The sequence below is a fragment of the Bos mutus genome, chromosome 21 (genome assembly GCF_027580195.1).
Source record: "Bos mutus isolate GX-2022 chromosome 21, NWIPB_WYAK_1.1, whole genome shotgun sequence".
Taxonomy (NCBI): Eukaryota; Metazoa; Chordata; class Mammalia; order Artiodactyla; family Bovidae; genus Bos; species Bos mutus.
Genome location: NC_091637.1, coordinates 48324900 through 48344834, shown reverse-complemented (window position 1 = coordinate 48344834; position 19935 = coordinate 48324900). Strand labels below are relative to the sequence as shown.

The following is a 19935-nucleotide window of genomic DNA, read 5'->3' as shown; positions in this document are numbered from 1 at the left end:
CATTTTCATTCTGTCACTTAGTCAGCATTGTTTAAAAGATGAAAGTCCCAAGTGAGCAAACAGATACCTGTAATTTAATAATGCCACATGTGGACATTAAAATTTAAAATGACCAATCATTTCAGGAGTTTGAATATAATTGGACCATTGTAAATACAGGACTCAAATAGTGATCTACAATGATGTTTGATGGCATCAAACATCAACTTATTCAACAATTAATTTCACAAAATTTTTGTGTGCCTAGATTGATTCTTTTTAAAATATTATCTTATACTGCACTTGAAATAAATATATGTAAAAAATATGAAAACCTGCTATATTATTTTCATATTTAATTATATTTCTGAGGTATTATTTTTACATTACTTAAATGTAAGCCTTAGGATTTACATTAGAAGCCAAAGCAATCTTGAAATTGAAGAATATTGATTCTTGAAAAAGAAGAATAGAGCTGGAGTAATCATACTCCCTGACTTCAGCCTATACCACAAAGCTACAATCATGAAAATAGTATGATACTGGAACAAAAATAGATACATGGATCAATGGAATACTCTAGAGAGCCCAGAAATAGGCCCACACACTTATGATCAATTAATCTACAACAAAAGAGATAAGGATATACAATGCAGAAAAGATAGTTTCTTCAAAAAGTTGTACAGGGAAAACTAGAGAGCAACATGTAAAAGAATGAAATTAGAACATTCTCTAATACCATACACAAAAAATTTAAAGACCTAACTATAAGACTGGATACTATAAAATTCCTAGAGGAAAACAATGGTAGAAAACTTTTTGATATAAATCACAGCAATATATTGGGGAATCTGTCTCCTAGAGTAAAGAAAACAAAACCAAAAATAAATGGGACCTAGTTAAACTAAAAATCTTTGCACAGCAAAAGAAACGATAAACAAAACAAAAAGACAACCTAGGAAGTGGGAGAAAATATTTGCAAAGGTTGCGAAGGACAAGGGATTGATTTCCAAAATATACAAACAGCTCATACAGGTCAATATCAAAAAAGCAAACAACTCAATCAAAAATGAGTGGAAGACCTAAATAGATATTTCTTCAAAGAAGACATCCAGATGGCTAAGAAGAAGCACATCTCTAATTATTAGAGAAATGTAAATCAAACCTACAGTGAAGTATCACACCAGCCAGAATCAGATCAGATCAGTCGCTCAGTCGTGTCCAACACTTTGCGATCCCATGAATCGCAGCACGCCAGGCCTCCCTGTCCATCACCAACTCCCAGAGTTCACTCAGACTCACGTCCATTGAGTCAGTGATGCCATCCAGCCATCTCATCTTCTGTTGTCTCCTTCTCCTCCTGCCCTCAATCGCTCCAAGCACCAGAGTCTTTTCCAATGAGTCAACTCTTCGCATGAGGTGGCCAAACTACTGGAGTTTCAGTTTCAGCATCATTCCTTCCAAAGAAATCCCAGGGCTGATCTCCTTCAGAATGGACTGGTTGGATCTCCTTGCAGTCCAAGGGACTCTCAAGAGTCTTCTCCAACACCACAGTTCAAAAGCATCAATTCTTCGGCACTCAGCCTTCTTCACAGTCCAACGCTCACATCCATACATGACCACAGGAAAAACCATAGCCTTTACTAGACGAACCTTTGTTGGCAAAGTAATGTCTTTGCTTTTGAACATGCTATCTAGGTTGGTCATCACTTTCCTTCCAAGGAGTAAGCGTCTTTTAATTTCATGGCTGCAGTCACCATCTGTAGTGGTTTTGGAGCCCAGAAAAATAAACTCTGACACTGTTTCCACTGTTTCCCCATCTATTTCCCATGAAGTGGTGGGACCAGATGCCATGATCTTAATTTTCTGAATGTTGAGCTTTAAGCCAACTTTTCCACTCTCCACTTTCACTTTCATCAAGAGGCTTTTTAGTTCCTCTTCGCTTTCTGCCATAAGGGTGGTGTCATCTGCATATCTGAGGTTATTGATATTTCTCCCAGCAAGCTTGATTCCAGTTTGTGTTTCTTCCAGTCCAGCGTTTCTCATGATGTACTCTGCATATAAGTTAAATAAACAGAGTGACAATATACAGCCTTGACGAACTCCTTTTCCTATTTGGAACCAGTCTGTTGTTCCACGTCCAGTTCTAACTGTTGCTTCCTGACCTGCATACAAATTTCTCAAAAGGCAGTCAGGTGGTCTGGTATTCCCATGTCTTTCAGAATTTTCCACAGTTTATTGTGATCCACACAGTCAAAGGCTTTGGCATAGTCAATAAAGCAGAAATAGATGATTTTCTGGAACTCTCTTGCTTTTTCCATGATCCAGTGGATGTTGGCAATTTGATCTTTGGTTCCTCTGCCTTTTCTAAAACCAGCTTGAACATCAGGAAGTTCACGGTTCACATATTGCTGAAGCCTGGCTTGGAGAATTTTGAGCATTACTTTACTAGTGTGTGAGATGAGTGCAATTGTGCAGTAGTTTGAGCATTCTTTGGCATTGCCTTTCTTTGGGATTGGAATGAAAACTGACCTTTTCCAGTCCTGTGGCCACTGCTGAGTTTTCCAAACCTGCTGGCATACTGAGTGCAGCACTTTCACAGCATCATCTTTCAGGATTTGGAATAGCTCAATTGGAATTCCATCACCTCCACTAGCTTTGTTCGTAGTGATGCTTTCTAAGGCCCACTTGACTTCACATTCCAGGATGTCTGGCTCTAGGTCAGTGATCACACCACCGTGATTATCTGGGTCGTGAAGATCTTTTTTGTACAGTTCTTCTGTGTATTCTTGCCACCTCTTCTTAATATCTTCTGTTTCTATTAGGTCCATACCATTTCTGTCCTTTATTGAGCGCATCTTTGCATGAAATGTTCCTTTGATATCTTTAATTTTCTTGTAGAGATCTCTAGTCTTTCCCATTCTGTTGTTTTCCTCTATTTCTTTGCACTGATCACTGAGGAAGGCTTTCTTATCTCTCCTTGGTATTCTTTGGAACTCTGCACTCAGATGTTTATATGTTTCCTTTTCTCCTTTGCTTTTCACTTCTCTTCTTTTCACAGCTATTTGTAAGGCCTCCCCAGACAGCCATTATGCTTTTTTGCATTTTTTTTCTATGGGAATGGTCTTGATCCCTGTCTCCTGTACAATGTCACGAACCTCATTCCATAGTTCATCAGGCACTCTATCTATCAGATCTAGGCCCTTAAATCTATTTCTCACTTCCACTGTATAATCATAAGGGATTTGATTTAGGTCATACCTGAATGGTCTAGTGGTTTTCCCTACTTTCTTCAATTTAAGTCTGAATTTGGCAATAAGGAGTTCATGGTCTGAGCCACAGTCAGCTCCTGGTCTTGTTTTTGCTGACTGTATAGAGTTTCTCCATCTTTGGCTGCAAAGAATATAATCAATCTGATTTCGGTGTTGACCATCTGGTGATGTCCATCTATAGAGTCTTCTCTTGTGTTGTTGGAAGAGGGTGTTTGTTATGATCAGTGCATTTTATTGGCAAAACTCTATTAGTCTTTGCCCTGCTTCATTCCGTATTCCAAGGCCAAATTTGCCTGTTACTCCAGGTGTTTCTTGACTTCCTACTTTTGCATTCCAGTCCCCTATAATGAAAAGGACATCTTTTTTGGGTGTTAGTTCTAAAAGGTCTTGTAGGCCTTCAAACAACCGTTCAACTTCAGCTTCTTCAGCATTACTGGTTGGGGCATAGACTTGGATTACTGTGATACTGAATGGTTTGCCTTGGAAACGAACAGAGATCATTCTGTCGTTTTTGAGATTGCATCCAAGTACTGCATTTTGGACTCTTTTGTTGACCATGATGGCCACTCCATTTCTTCTGAGGGATTCCTGCCCGCAGTAGTAGATACAATGGTCATCTGAGTTAAATTCACCCATTCCAGTCCATTTCAGTTCGCTGATTCCTAGAATGTCGACATTCACTCTTGCCATCTCTTGTTTGACCACTTCCAATTTGCCTTGATTCATGGACCTGACATTCCAGGTTCCTATGCAATATTGCTCTTTACAGCATTGGACCTGGCTTCTATCACCAGTCACATCCACGGCTGGGTACTCTTTTTGCTTTGGCTCCATCCCTTCATTCTTTCTGGAGTTATTTCTCCACTGATCTCCAGTAGCATATTGGGCACCTACTGACCTGGGGAGTTTTGGCCATCATCAAAAAGTCAACAATGAATACTGAAAAGGGTGTGGATAAAAGGAAAGCCTTCTGTACTTTGGTGGGAACATAAACTGGTGCAGCCACTAGGGAGAACAGCATGGAGGTCCCTTAAAAAATTAAAAATAGAACTTCCATAGGATCCAACAACCCCACACCTGGCCATATACTGGGAAAAAACTATAATTTGAAAATATACATGCATTATTTACAATAGCCAAGACATGGAAGCAATTTAAATGTCTATCAACAGATGAACAGAAAAAGAAAATTGTATGTATTCACATACAATGGACTATAGGCCATAAAAAAGAATGAAATAATGCTATTTGCAGCATTGGATAGACCTAGAGATTATCATACTAGATGAAGTCAGATAGTGAATGACAAATATCATATGATATCACTTACATGTGGAAGTGATACAAATGAACTTATTTACAAAACAGAAATAGACTCAGACAGAAAACAAACTTACAGTTACCAAAAGGAAAGAAAGGGAGGGATAAATTAAGAATTTGGGATTAACATTTATATACTACTGTATATAAAATAACAAGGTCCTAATAATAGCGCAGGAAACTATATTCAATATCTTATAATAACCTATAATTGAAAACAATCTGAAAAGTAATATATATTCTTATCTGTATATTCATATATGTTCTTATATGTATATATATTTTATATATATATATACAACTGAATCACTTTGCTGTATACCTAAAATATTGTAAGTACTTCAATTTTTAAAAAGATTTACATTAGATAGTTATGCCTTTCTTATAATTTTTAATAAATTAATAAAGTTTTAATTCAAATAAAATAATATTCTTTCATATTTAACTGTACTTGGAAAATTCATTATTTAAATAAGCTCAGTTGGAATCCTTTTGTAAAATAGCTATTAATATTGTAATATAAATAACTTATCTAATTAATTTATTTTGTAAATTCTTAGATCAGCAATATTGGCTTTTTGTAAATGTGTTATCTCAAGCCTCAACTTTTCACAAATACTTATTCAAGATCAGAGATTCATTTTTCTTATGCATTCTTTACAAATAAGTCCAGTTTTCACTTGTTATTCCCTAAAAGGGGTAGTGAAATTATCTGAAAATATTGGCTATTTTAGCTATTTCTCCAATATCCAGAAAATAGACTCCGTGGCATTAACTGAATCCTTTCTTTAGTATTCTCTTTTTTAATAGCAAACTTTGCATGACCTTAGTTTGTTTTCATTTAGTTAATAGTGAAATGTTTTGAAATATTTGTAGAGTAAGGCATCTTTTTTCTGAACCTTAAAAGAATTTCTTAGCACTTTTATAAAAATCCTTCAAAACTAGTTATAATTGCATAAATGCACTGCTTGACTATTTACCAAGTTATTTTCCCAGCATCACTACATGAAATAAATTCTACTAAAATGATATTCAGAATGCCCTGAAGTTTCTATATATAAGCTCTAAAATATTTTTATATATCTATATTTTGAAACGTCTATATTTCTGGGTTGATATTACTTTGTTTTAGTCTCTTCTTTCCAGTTACTCTTATCTGCTTTTTCACAAATATCTCTTTAGGATCTAACAAGCTTAGAATAAAATAATTTCCTCCAGCCTTTGAAAATCTAGGTCTCTAATGTTTTCAGTCATGAAAATCATCATATCTACACCTTTCTTATTTAGAAAAGTGTTAGAGGTGGCCCAGATGGTAAAGAATCTGCCTGCGATGCAGGAGACCCAAGTTCAATCCGTGGGTCAGGAAGATCCCCTAGAGAAGGGAATGGCTACCCACTCTAGTATTCTTGCCTGGAGAATTCCATGAACAGAAGAGCCTAGCCGGCTACAGGCCATGGGGTCTCAAAGAGTCTGACATGACTGAGCGAATAATACTTTCACTTCACTTAGAATCTAAAGTCTATATTCTGGTTAGAGGATGTTGATCAAATAAAGAACTCACATTTTATAGAATATTAAGAAATAACATATAGTTCTTCTGGAAATTCAAGAAAATCAACCAGCTCCAGTGAAATGTGTTTCTTTCTGAGTTTGCAACATTATTGATCTCTTCTTGTGAAAGTTTTTATGTCATTCTAAAGTTCAATCATTTCTGTATTATTGGCCAATATTTGTTGAGTTTCTAATCTGTCCATCATAAAGACAGAATGGAGATGTGCGAAAGTCATGTTATATAACTCTACTTAAAATATAATCCACGTGTTTTTAATCATAGGTGTCACTGATGCCTGGACACCTAGAAGTCTCCTCTGCTACTCTGCTCTCTTCTGTTGCCTTCTGTTGAGCTCCCAGAATTGAGAGACTTGATGGACAATGTGGAAAACGTTTTACATTGTTTTTGCTTGAGTTTCCATATTACCTTGTACACTTAAAGAAAACCCTTGTTATCACAGATCTTCTTAGTGGGGAGGTGAGGAACTATAGATCTAGAATAAAATATAATTTAGAAACCAAGGCTATTTTAAAGTAATGAAAGTTGTTTTTAAAATAACCTAATAAGCAAAAATTATCACCTAACAGAACAGAAAGTCAATGGACATTATCTAAAATAGGTTAATCAAAGGAGAACAATATAAATATTTTATTTAGAAAATAGATAAATACTAAAAGAAATATTCTCTAAAAAATAAAAGAAATTATTATCCTTGGGAGAGAGGTGGAAGTAGAGATGGACAAAGGGAACAGAAATTGCTTTTGTTTAGGGAAAAAAAAGCCTTAGCACTACATATATTTTTAAACCTGTCTACATATAGAAGTTTGATTAAAACTTATTGTAAAATATCTAGAGATCTCCTTGAAATATCCATATACATCCAATCATTCCTTGTCCCTTGAGATTTTATGATATTAAGATCTAGTAAGCACTTCCCTGGTGGCTCAGACAGTAAAGAACCCACCTGCAATGTGGGAGACCTGTGTTTGAACCCTGAGTTGGGAAGAGCCCCTGGAGCATGGAATGGCAACCGACTCCAGTATTCTTGCCTGGAGAGCTCCATGAACAGAGGAGCCTGGCAGGCCCCAGTCCATGGGGTCACAAAGAGCTGGACATGACTGACTGACTTTCACTTTACTTTAAGATCTACTAAGTCCCAGAGCAAACCAGATATATTGATAAAAGGGTGATTGACAAGGTTGTTGCTAATTATTGTTTATTTAGAAAAACAAGGATTCCTGGATTTTTCATGTGATTTGTACTTTTAAAAATAGGCTCAGACTGTAAAGAATCTGCCTATAATGTGCGAGACCCAGGTTTGACCCCTGGGTTGGGCAGATAACCTGAAGAAGAGAATGGCTACCCACTCCAATATTCTGGCCTGGAGAATTCATGGACAGAGAAGCCTGGCGGGCTACAGTCCATGGCACCTCAAAAAGTCAGACACGACTGAGCAACTAGCAATTTCACTTTTTCCTATGTTTAAAAAAGAAATCACATTATAGATATTTTTATACTAACCTGGCTGACTGTAACCACTTTTCAACGTATCTTCTATATTATCTGTGGGGTACTTTTCAGCTGAAAATTCTTCTGTTTTATCATTTTCACCTACATTACTTTCATCCAGAGTCTGTTTGGGAAATGTCAATTCCGTTTCCTTTGGAGTGTTCTGGAACCTCCAGCGGTTGTCAAAATTATACAATAACTTTTTAAAATATGGTACAGTATCAGAATCCTCTGTTTTCTCTAACACCCTTTCCTTGCCTACTTGATTTTCAGTTTCCGTAACTTTTATTAGTTTTATTTCTTGTTCCTTATCAGGGTCAAATTCACTTGTTGAAGGATGTCTATGTTTATCTTCCTCACCTCCTTCTTCATTTTTTCCATCATCTGATATCATTTTATCTTCATTAGCATATGCGAAGCCTAGCATAGCAAAACCAAAATCAAACCAACTTGGCTTGAGAATTGAGCTCTCATTAGTGATTACGTCTTCCTTTTCTGTTAATATTTCTGTACACGGAACAGTGGGTTCTTCCTCAGAGGATATGGAACTAGGAACATCTTCTAACAGTGGGTTGCTTTCTTTGGATGATAACTCAAGCTCTGTATCCTCACCTCCAAAACCCAAATAACTTGTAAATCCACCACCAAACCAACCAGTGTCTTGAGGATTGAGAATGTGCTCTAACTCAGATACTAACAGTTCAGACTGTTCCTTTGGCACTGAATCAAACTCTAATTCAAGTTCTTGCTTATGTTCTGTTTGGGGCTCACCACTGTTCAATTCCTCTGGGTCATTCCCATCTTCCACTGCTATTTGTCTACTTAGAAATGAGCTTTCTTCTTGAGGTTCAGTAACTGATTCAAAAGGCTTTTCTTCAGCTTGGTCCTCTCCAAATCCAAACCATCCTTTCACTTCAGGGACAGCTGAAGATGGTGGGACATGATCCTCTTCTGGAATAAGATACTGTTCCATACTTTCAGTTTCTGCTTCCCAATCTTCTAATTCACTAGTACTTCTGATATCTTCAGGAGCCTCTGAAGCTGGAAATCGGTCTTCAAACAAACTACTTTCAGAAGTTGAATAAAAGCCAGGTTCTATCTGAAAATCACTTTCATATACACTAGATTTGGGGTCATTATCTTCTTCATATGGATACATATTTTCACTATTATCACTGTTTAACTCACTAGCTTCATTTTCAAATATGTAGCTTATTCCAAGAAGACAGAAAAAGTCAGATTCCTGAAAGGAAAAATAAATATATGATTAACATTAATATACTGAAACTCCTTGTTTGTCCAAAATCATTCCAAATGAGTGTCATTTTCCCAAGGCCACACAACTAGCTCAATAGCTGAGCAAAAACTCCTAATTGCAAACACTTGTATCATAACTGACTTTTCAGGGTTAGTGATATAAACCTCAGTTAGGTTTATATCATTTGCATTAGGATTTGTTATCAAATAGTTGAAGAACTTTAGAAGAAACGGCAATCTAGTACTGAGTATATTCTGCAAAGTAACTCTAATGAAAAGGCGTACATGGCCACAAAACCTTGCTCCTTGTAAGGGTACACTGAATGGACACATGGAGCTGTGCCGTGGTTTCAGAGTGGAACTTACAGAACATGATCACAGCTCAGAAAAACCAGACTCTAAAGCATGATGGCCTGGTTAGAAGCTACACTAAAACACTTAGGCTTCTTTCATTGAGTTATTGCAAACAGCCAATGGAGGCAGGGATCCCCTTGCTCATCTCACAGAACAACCAAATTTTCAAGAATAAAATGGTAAAAGCTATTTTTTTTATCTGAAGGTATGAGACACTGATATGCACTGCTCTTTGGTTATCACCATTATAAAATGAGAATAAAACTCAGAATTTTACAAAAAATAAACTTCAGAATTACAATTTTTTACAGTATAATTTTGGCACTGCAACACTGTAGGTGATTAATAGACACTGGAGCCAAACACTATGGATTGAAATCTTAATCCTGCTGTTTACTAGCTTTGTGACCTTGGGTGAATTAGATGATCTTTCTATGCCTCAGTCTCTTCATTTGTAAAATAAGAAAAATAATACCTTATAGGGCTGTTGTGAAAGATTAAATGAATCAAATACTTGAAATAGCAACTGTCTCTAGTAAATACTAGCCTAATGTAGCCCAAGGTTATACTACCCTAGATGAGCCAGCTGTGCAAGGACAAAAAGGCCCAACCCCTTGCCTCTATTCAGAACAAATCTGAAAGGCCATCCCAGCGTCTAAGTTCCTTATAGAATCACCTGAAATCATTGCTGCAACTGCATCATAGTTCAACTTCTCTGTCTGTCCAATCCTGCTTTTTCTGGTGTTTCCTTATAAGTGCTATTCTTAAGAGTACCCACCCCCAGTGCACTTCTTGGATGCAAAAGTCCATCTATTTCCCAGGGGACTTGACCTAAGAATTTGGGCCTCCTATATGCCTACTATGTGCTCTGCTCTGTGCCAAGTACTGAAATTCTATAGTAAATGATAGAAACAATAAATAATAGACTGTGATAAGTGCTATGCAGGAAATAAACAGGAAGCTGTGGTTGAGAAGAAATAATTCCTTTAGAACCATCATGAAAGAGCTCTCTGAGGCACTGATGTTTAAGCTGCGACCTACAGCTTAACGACTAAACAACAACAAAAGGATAAGGAGGAACTAACCAGATGAAGAACTTAGGGAAAGCACTCCAAACAAAGAGAATGACCTATTTGGGTTTTTAGGCAGGGAAAGCGCTTGGCATGGTCTAAGAACAGTCAATAGGCCAGCATGGCTAGGAGCATAGTGGGGGCCAGAAGAAGGGCATAAGACAGGGTCAGCAGAGGGCAGGAACAGATCATGCAGAGCCAGGTAAGGAGTCAGATGCAACGCAAAGCTGTTGAAAGGCTTTAAACCAAGTGAATGACAAGATCTAATTTTTTGAATTCTGATTCATGACTAAGATTCATGGCTGTTTAGAGAATGAATTGGAAGAGGGCAAAAGTAAAGGTAAAAAGACCAGTTAGAAATCTACTGCAGGTTCTACTCAGGAGGTAATTATGCCTTGAGTCAGAGCTATAGGGAGAGTAAAAATGAAGAGAAGACAGATAGATATATTTTGGAGACAGAACTGGCAGGACCAATAGTTACAGAGTGAATAGACAGTTAATCCCAGAATTTGTGCTGGGAAAGAGCCAAATAATAGACAGTTTACTTAACCAGGCAGAACTGACTTCACACTGACCTCATTTAAGGTAAACTGGCTTAACCTGCGCGTGTGTGTGTGCTAAGTTGCTTCAGTTGTGTCCGACTCTTTGTGATCCTATGGACCATAGCCTGCCAGGTTTCTCTGTCCACGGGATTTTCCAGGCAAGAATTGTGGAGTGGGTGCCCATATTCTCCTCCAGAGGATCTTGCTGATCCAGAGATCGACACAGAATCTGAGTTAAATGTGCTAGTCAAATTCACGTATTGAAAAGTCACCTTCTGATTCCCTTTCTCATTATCAAGCCCAGCATTATCAAACTAAGTTAAAAATCCAACAGCAAAAGAGGTTTACAGATTGGAGACCTAGAGAGTATGATGGGAAATAAACTCTGTCTCAGGAGGACAATAACATTAGTAATAATATCTAAGATTTACATAGCACTTAGTAAATGCTGTTTTATGTGCTTTCATATGCTCTTTTTTCCTCAATACATTCATGAGGTAAGTTTATAATCATCATCCTCATTTTACAAATGAGAAAAAAGGCACAAAGATCACATGACAACTAAGTGGCTAAGTCAGGCTTTGAACCCAGCCCATCTCCAGAACTGATGCTCTAAACCACTGTATTCTACTGCCTGCTAATTTTTCAGTAAGCAAAATCTTTGTCGTTAACCCTGTTTTACCTGATATTATTCACATACTCAAACTATTCCTAGTGTTAGTTCTTAAGACTATTTTTTTTAATATAATACCCCTCATAGAAAAACTTTATTGGAAAGCAGGGAAAACTACCAAGATATGAATGAAGACAAAAAATAAAAAAAGTTCAGACATAAAGTGTATGACCTTGGTTTAAGTGGAAATGGAACTCTTTGGTGGTTTGTAGTTAGTGATCTATATTTCACTTTGTGGCACTGATGCTGCTACAGCTAAGTCGCTTCAGTTGTGTCTGACTCTGTGCAACCCCATAGACAGCAGCCCAGGCTCCTCCATCCCTGGGATTCTCCACGCAAGAATACTGGAATGGGTTGCCATTTCCTTCTCCAAGGCATGCATGCTAAGTTGCTTCTGTTGTGTCCAACTCTATGCGACCCCATGGACAGCAGCCCACCAGGCTCCTCTGTCCACAGGATTCTCTAGGCAAGAATACTGGAGTGGGTTGCCATTTCCTTCTCCATTTAAGACTATTTTATGTATCCACTATATAAGATGTATAACTAATAGGCACTTACACCACAGAAAACTGTGTTAATCAAGAAATTTTAAATTCAACTAATAACCGTTAAGGGAATGGCAACCCCATCCAATATTCTTGCCTTGAGAATATCATGGACAGAGGATCCTGGTGGGCTACTGTCCAAAGGGATCACAAAGAGTCAGACATGAATGAATGACTAACACACACACACACACACCCACACACACGGAATAACTATACTCCAATATCAATTAATTTAAAAATAAATTAAATAAAGAATACATTCATTAAAAGGAGAAAGAAGAAAAGGAAAACTGGTAATTGGAAAAGAGAATTCTTGGGTGTTTACAATTATTTCTTTTGTTAGAGAAAAAATATATAAATTTACTTTAAAAAATAAATCAGTTCAATTAACAACCAAAATCTGTTTACTCACTTTTGTTGGTATTTGAACTTCCTCAGATATGAATACTTCTTCAATCTGGACTGCATCTCTGGGAAAATATCCAAAGTCCTTTCCTTTCTATCAAAATGAAGAATAAATATTAGCAAGTAAGAGTGATCAAAGCAATAGCTATTGAGCCTAATTTTGTTCCATGTCCTTGACTTTCATGTATTTCAAATCACAAATATTAATTGGTTTTCATTTACTATCTAAAAGAAAGTCCAATGAAATCATATTTCATTTGCTACTCAACAGAACAGGGTTAATTTGAGGGAACAAAGGGGCAAGCTATAAAATGGCACTTTTTCAGATTTCAGAGGGAAAACCACTCATTTTCTTCCTCTTTCTGTTCTTAATGACCTTTCTTGCCTAGTGGACCACAGATTTATACTAATAAACCTGGAATATCAAAAAATAAGGGAATGGTGACAGTAGCCAAGCTAGATGGAGCTGTGACATATTCAGCATTTTCAGGATGTCAAAATAAGATGTTTAAACTCTGAAGAGCAAAGATGGATTCATCAAGATAGTAAACATCCACAAGTCCTCCAGAGGGAATTGGGTTCCATTCAACTTCTGTACCTTGGTGACAGAGATCCTCTCAATCTTGTTTAAGTGCCTTCAAGATGTCCCCCAAGAGTGAAGGCTTCACACGGCCACTCTCAGCCCATTTCCTACCCCTGTCCAAGTTTAAAGAGTGTATTTCTTTTGGCCCTTTGATTTAGCACCATTATACCTCAATTCTGATTTTTCCAGCTCTTCAGTTGCTGCAACTATTTGAAAACTGACAAAGCGAACTGCACAATGTGGCTTCTTTTCTATGGTTGCAAAACCTGGTTTGCAGGATCTTAGTTCTTTGACCAGGGATTGAACCCAGGCCCTCGGCAACGAAACCCCAGGGTCTTAATCACACAGTGTAGATTCTTTTAATTTTATTTATTTACTTATTTTTGGCTGTGCTATGTCTTTGTTGCTATGCAGGCTTTTCTCTAGTTGCAGCGAGCAGGGCCTGTTCTCTAGTTGTGGTGTGCAGGCTTCTCATCGCAGTGGCTTCTCTCGTTGCAGAGCATGGGCTCTAGGGCACATGGGCTTCGGTAGTTGTGACTCCTAGGCTCTAGAGTGTGGGTTCAAATAACTGGTCCACAGTCTCAGTTGCTTGGCAGCATGTGGGGTCTTCCCAGATCAGAGATCAAACCCATGTCTCCTGCACTGGCAGGTGGATTCTTTCCCACTGAGACACCAGGGAAGCCCACAGTGTGGCTTCTAAAATGGCTATCTGCCTGGACTAGACACCTAAAACACAAAACTAAGTGTGCTCGAAACTTCACCCTGGCTCCACACATTACGTGTTGCTTTGTGCGAGACTATCATTTTCACACATAGTAGACAAGAAAGAATGCTTTCTTCTTATGATACCTACGTTTAATTTTTCTTATAGTTGCATTAGATACCTCCAGTGCATTCAAGGCAGAGAAATAATGTGTTTAAAGAACCATAAGCAGTAAGCAGTCTTGGGAGCTGCAAAGTCCAGGTAAACAATTCTGGTCGACAATGTCTGAGGTTCAGTCATATAGCCTCTAATGCTAAGAAGCAGGATTGACCCATGTAGAATCTGCTCCTTCAAATAAAGATCAGAGGCTTCCCGTGTAGATGCTATACAAGGAAGAGCTCTTATGCATATGCTATATGGAAATGATGTATGTATCAGGTTGGTCATGCTTGCTCAGCTTGGGAATAAAATCATATGTCATGGTATGTTTTCATTCTAAAACATAATGATATAATCTAAGATACCAATCTATTTTCAACTGAAAATATTAATCATTAATTTGTCTATGTTATATATTCAGAAAGATGATTCAGGCATCTAGGAATTTCAGTGTAATAGGACTTTGGGCCAAATAAAAGTGTTTCAGTTATTCTTTTTTTCCATGAAAAATTCATATACCTCATTTCCTTAGGCTACTAATCTTTCAGAGGACCTCTTCAATAGCAACTAAGTCCTTTATTTGCTCAGAAAGACATGTCTTTTTTATTTTTTTGGCCAACTGAGATCTCATTCTTCCCAGTTAGGAAATGGAACTGCACCCTTGGCAGTGAAAGGTGATAGCATGCAGCTCTAACCACTGGACTGCCAGGGAAGTCCCAAGACATGTCTTTTAATCTGATTAACTAAAACTTCCCAGTCTCTCTTAAACTTGGCCGTTGGTAGCAACAAAGGATGGCTTGGCTTACCTAGTCACCCGGTATCTCCATCAGTACCTCTAAGGTCTCTCCAAACAAATATAAAAGTTAAGTTCAAAAACTATGCATGCTATGTAAAATAACTTCAAGGCACTCTTAAGCCTTCAGCCCAATCAGACTGACTTCCTCAAAGCTACTTTTATAGAAATTCTGGAACCAAGAGTGAACATGTCCATTTGTTTAAATATGTCAAAGGTTTTATTTATATATATATATATATAAAACCTATATATATATAAAGGTTTTACATATATTTTATGTGTGTATATATATATATATATCGGAGAAGGCAATGGCACCCCACTCCAGTACTCTTGCCTGGAAAATCCCATGGATGGAGGAGCCTGGAGGGCTGCAATCCATGGGGTCACTTAGGGTCGGACACGACTGAGCGACTTCACTTTCACTTTTCACTTTCATGCACTGGAGAAGGAAATGGCAACCCACTCCAGTGTTCTTGCCTGGAGAATCCCAGGGACACGGGAGCCTGGTGGGCTGCTGTCTATGGGGTCGCACAGAGTCGGACACGACTGAAGTGACTTAGCATAGCATAGCATAGCATATATATATATATATAGTACTTTGAAATGTTAAAGTTCTTTTAGAGATGAAAAGCAGGCTTCTTCGTGCAAGCTGGTCATTTATTCTGTATTCAATTTATAAAGTTAGATACTTACACTTCCTGCCCACAAGTCTTCCCTTTTTCCTGAGAGTTTAACATAAACCGATATCTCTTCTCCCTTAGTGAAGTTCAGGTATCGACAGTCAGGTCCTCTGTAATCTCTTATGGCGAAGACTCTGCTTATTAAAGCTATGTAACACACAAAGTAGAGAAGGGAAGGAAAAGATAGATAGTTTTCTTCCTGGCACCTACTATATTCTAGGCATCATGATAAGCTCTTTCATACCTTTTATCATTGTTATTATGAAATTCTCAAAACAGCCTATGAGGGAAATAATCTCATCTTAGACTAACAAATGAGCCTTTAATTAAGTCTCAAAGAGATGGTCACACACCTGATAAATAGTGGAGCCAGATCTGAACTGACTTTCTTTTCACTGCAACATCCGCCTTCTATATTCTAAGCTCTTCTTTCTGTTTTTCCCTAAACCTTTCTAGAAATCCATCAGTCTCTCTTAATGGACAACTCATATCTTACTTCTTATATGAGATATCCCTAATTGGTCCAGCCTACTCTGCCCCTTCTCTGAATTTCAAAATTACCTATTATTCTTATGTTGTATCCCTATTTACTATTTCATATTGACCTGTCTTATCATCATTTATTAGAATGAAAATCGCTGGAGGAATAGAAACTTATCTTACATTTTATTTTATTCTGCTTAGATACACACCCCTGATCTTCCAGACCCAGCACATAACAGACCCTTAGTAACTATGAACGATTATATCCACATATGCTAGATTTTTTCAACATGTAAAGTAATATACATACCATATTAACTATTATAATTATACTGACATATGTAAAACATTTTAAGTTGTGCAATTAAAATTAAAATAACTTTTATCAATTACTATAAATGTGAATGTTCTGTTTACATGATATGTGCCTAACCCTAAGGCAACTAAAATGAAGTCGTAAAAAGGAAATAAAAATTGTTTTATTATATAATTAGATAATAATATAATTATATAATGCTTATATAATAATATTATCATCTAGTAAACATTCTCTCTATACTAAATTTATCCAAATTACTAAAGAAAATGTTTACACATAAAAATTTACTTTTAAATTATTTATGTTAATACTAATAATATTTTGCATTTTTAATTTCCATGTTGCAAATTAGAAATAATTCTCACATACTGGAGGGATAGAAGGTTTAAAGCAATTATAATATATTGGGATGAAAGATGCTATTCATTTTGTACCATAATGCCAATTTCAGAAAATAAGTTCTTAAAGAACAAAATGAAAATTAATATATCATTGTAGAAGAAAGCTTAATATTCAAAGACATAAATAAAATTTTCAACTCCTAAAACTCATTTCAGTATTTTTACATAATAAATTATGCAAAAATGATTAATGTTTGTTAAAGTTTTGGACAATAAATCATGATAGTATGAAATAAAAAGTCTTAGAAAACTCATGAGAGTCAGAAACTTCTGATTGTGAAACAGAAACTAAAAAATGTAAGAGCTTCATAAAAATAGCTATCAAATGGCCTGATTTTTTTAATATAAATCATTTACATTTATCTTAAAAAGTAGTAATAGTGCTAATTTGTTTTTGAAAGCCGGATTAATATCCTTATAATTTCTGATATATTTATATATAAGGTTATCCTTACTCCTTTATATTTACATTAAAAACTATCACAAAATGTTTTGCTTCTAGCATGTCCTTTTTATAATGGACTATACCGTATAACTACAAATATTTCCCAATGATATTGATGTTCATTTTTTTATCATACATGCCCAAAATAACATTTTTATATCATTTCAGAGCCTTAGTTTAAGAGGAAAAAAAGAAAAGCAACTTACCTTCACATTCCAAGTCACCACATTTTTTAAAGTCTGCCAGCAGTTTTGTGCTCTCCAAACACTTTGTCAGAGAAATAACCAAAAGGAAGATCCTGTGAATTTTAAGATCCGCCATGCTAAAATAAGCAGGAATCCCAAACAAGGTTTAAACTGATTGTTTAGGCAGTAGTTATGCCAGCCAAAACAGGAGATAACCCAGCCTATTTTCTAAATGTAAGAGGGAAAGGTTTGAGGTTTTTCAACCCCTTCTACCCCATAACTACTTTTTTCTATCCGTGTTTAGGCTTGAGAGACAAACACTCTCTGTTCTCAATCTTCAGTATCTGCAGTGTCAGGTATCCAGATTATACATAAGGGTTTAATAATTAACAGGGATTTTTAGCTGGAGTCATGTCTTACAAAGCCGGCCCATGGAAAACTCTCCTGCTTAAAGGCACCTTGTGTTCCACAAAACAATTTTTAAATGGCCTCCACAAAAGGTAGTTCATCTCCTTCTGTTAAAGTCTTCGAGTAGATCAGTCAATAAGTATATAGTATTTGCTGCATGTAAATACCAGCGTCAAGAAAGATATAGTTAAACGTAGAAGCAATAATAATTTATATTAAAAGCATGGTTCAGGATTATCATGATGAAAGTTATTTGAAAAAATATCCCACTTTCATATTGTAACAACCTTCTATGTTACTCTGAAGTTGAAACTTGTATTAAGACAGTTAAAATGTGTTCAGTACTTATTACGATCCAGGTACTATCTCAAACAATTACATGATCTGATTTTACTTTCACATCAACTGTCTAAGTAGGTAATATTATCATCCCTATTTTTGCATTATGAGGAAATTGAGGTACATGGAGATGGGTTAACTCGCTTGCCCAACGTCACATAGTGCATGGAGAAGAAATTTAAACCTAGGTCCCATGACTTGTCCTTCTCACAACCACAGAAAGGTGTCTACTTCATCTGCGACAATACCATTCCAGAAACAGAAGGCACAGTTTCATACAATATATACATACAGTGTCATTTCATGTATTTCAAATCATATGCATATTTCCGTATGTAGAGGGTGAATGAGAGAGATGTCTGAAAGACTCCTCTCCCACATGGTGGGAATATATCGTTTTGAGTTCCAGTTGTTTTCACTTCCTCTTTGTACTTTTCTATATTGTTTGACTTTCTTCTTAAAAATAAGCAAGCATATGTCATTTTTAAATAACAGTAAGGTTTTGTAAATTAAATTATTTGAATGACTTGTTTAGTCGCTAAGTCACATCTGACTCTTTTTGCAACCCCATGGAGTGTAGCCTTCCACGCTCCTCTGTCCATGGCATTTCCCAGGTACAAATACTGGAGTAGGTGGCCACTTCTTTCTCCAAATTGAATGATATTGTCCCTTAAAGGAGATCAAATCCCTATACTGGGAATTTTTGTGTTAAACACTAGGTCAAAGTAGACTTTTGCAAACTAAGTTTGTCCTATTTCAATCTTAGGGAAATATTTTTCTTAGTCCTTTGCTGTACCTTTTCCCAGTGTCTGGGCATGCCAGCATATACGCACTTTGCAGAATGCAGCACTTGCTGCACTTGTATGACGCCACACTCCCCTCTAGTGCCTGAGCAAGCTAAAGTGAAAGTCTGTTACATTCAAAGTCCTAAAAAAAAAGATGTGTGTTCTCTATTTGTTTTCCAGAACCAATAATTGGTAGGAACCCTGTTCTCTGAGATCAAAGATTTTTGCCTGTTTAGAAAGAATCTGACAGAACATGAGTTTAAGGATCCTTTGGTTTACAATTAGAACTATGCAGTACAGCACTGCATAGCTGTACATGTGCACACTCAAAAAGGTGTAGGTTTGTTTCTTGAATACTTTTGCAAATCTGTAAACTATGTCAAAGATATTAAAGAAGATCTTCAGCTTCAAATTTTAGCACTGAATTACTTACATAGTCTATAGTATCAAATCAAAAATGTTCAATAATTAATGTACTTCATCCTTTTCTGTATTCAGTATTAAAAATGTTAAAGCTAAATTCTTAACTAGCTAATTTAATTGTGCTCTGCATTATGAGACAGATGAACCCAGAGAAATTTGTCTATTCGAGTCCAGAAAAACAAGAGAAAAATCCTTGCCTAAGATACCACCTTGCAGAGATTTGCTCTTGCTAGAAATGCTCCCACGTTCTTACTACTTAATGCACTCAAATGATCTCATTGTATGTTCAAACCGTTATTCAAATATATTTTAACAAGAAATCTGAAAATGTGGTAGCATAATGTCACTAACAGATCCAGATGAAGAGGTGGTATATGAAAAGGATGAGAACATTTAAAGAAACTGAAGTATCAATTTTCACTGCAAAAATAGTCTATTAACTTAGCCAGACATTATATAATGGCTGATGCATTTTGCAGCTCAAGTGTTTTGTCAATATTAAAATATAATACTGCTTCTGAGGAGGATTTCATAGTACAAGTCAGGAAAACTGATTTGGAAAGCCTATCTTCCAAAAGATAGGCCTTTGGAAGGCTTTCTTTCAAATCAGTATTGGAATCAGTTTGCCAACAAAGGTCTGTAGTCAAAGCTATGGTTTTTCCAGTAATCATCCACAGATGTAAGAATTGGATCATTAAAAATTGCTGAACACCGAAGAATTGATTCTTTTGAATTGTGGTGT

General features: G+C 36.5%; 1 protein-coding gene across 6 annotated transcripts in view; it reads right to left on the bottom strand.

The window, feature by feature from the left end:
• MIA2 (MIA SH3 domain ER export factor 2) overlaps positions 1–17549 on the bottom strand; it is a 96834-nt gene extending 79285 nt beyond the window's left edge. Inside the window, exons 1-4 of one of the 6 annotated variants that reach the window (XM_070358772.1) lie at positions 17260–17549; positions 15419–15552; positions 12489–12575; positions 7645–8875 (exon numbers count right to left, since the gene is read on the bottom strand). In XM_070358772.1, coding sequence (XP_070214873.1) covers positions 7645–8875; positions 12489–12575; positions 15419–15552; positions 17260–17374 — 1567 coding nt within the window. In that variant the 5' untranslated portion in view covers positions 17375–17549. The remainder of the gene's footprint in view (positions 1–7644; positions 8876–12488; positions 12576–15418; positions 15553–17259) is intronic. The other 5 variants (XM_070358774.1, XM_070358773.1, XM_070358770.1 and 2 more) reach the window with 5 other exon arrangements.
• Positions 17550–19935: the final 2386 nt, after the last annotated feature.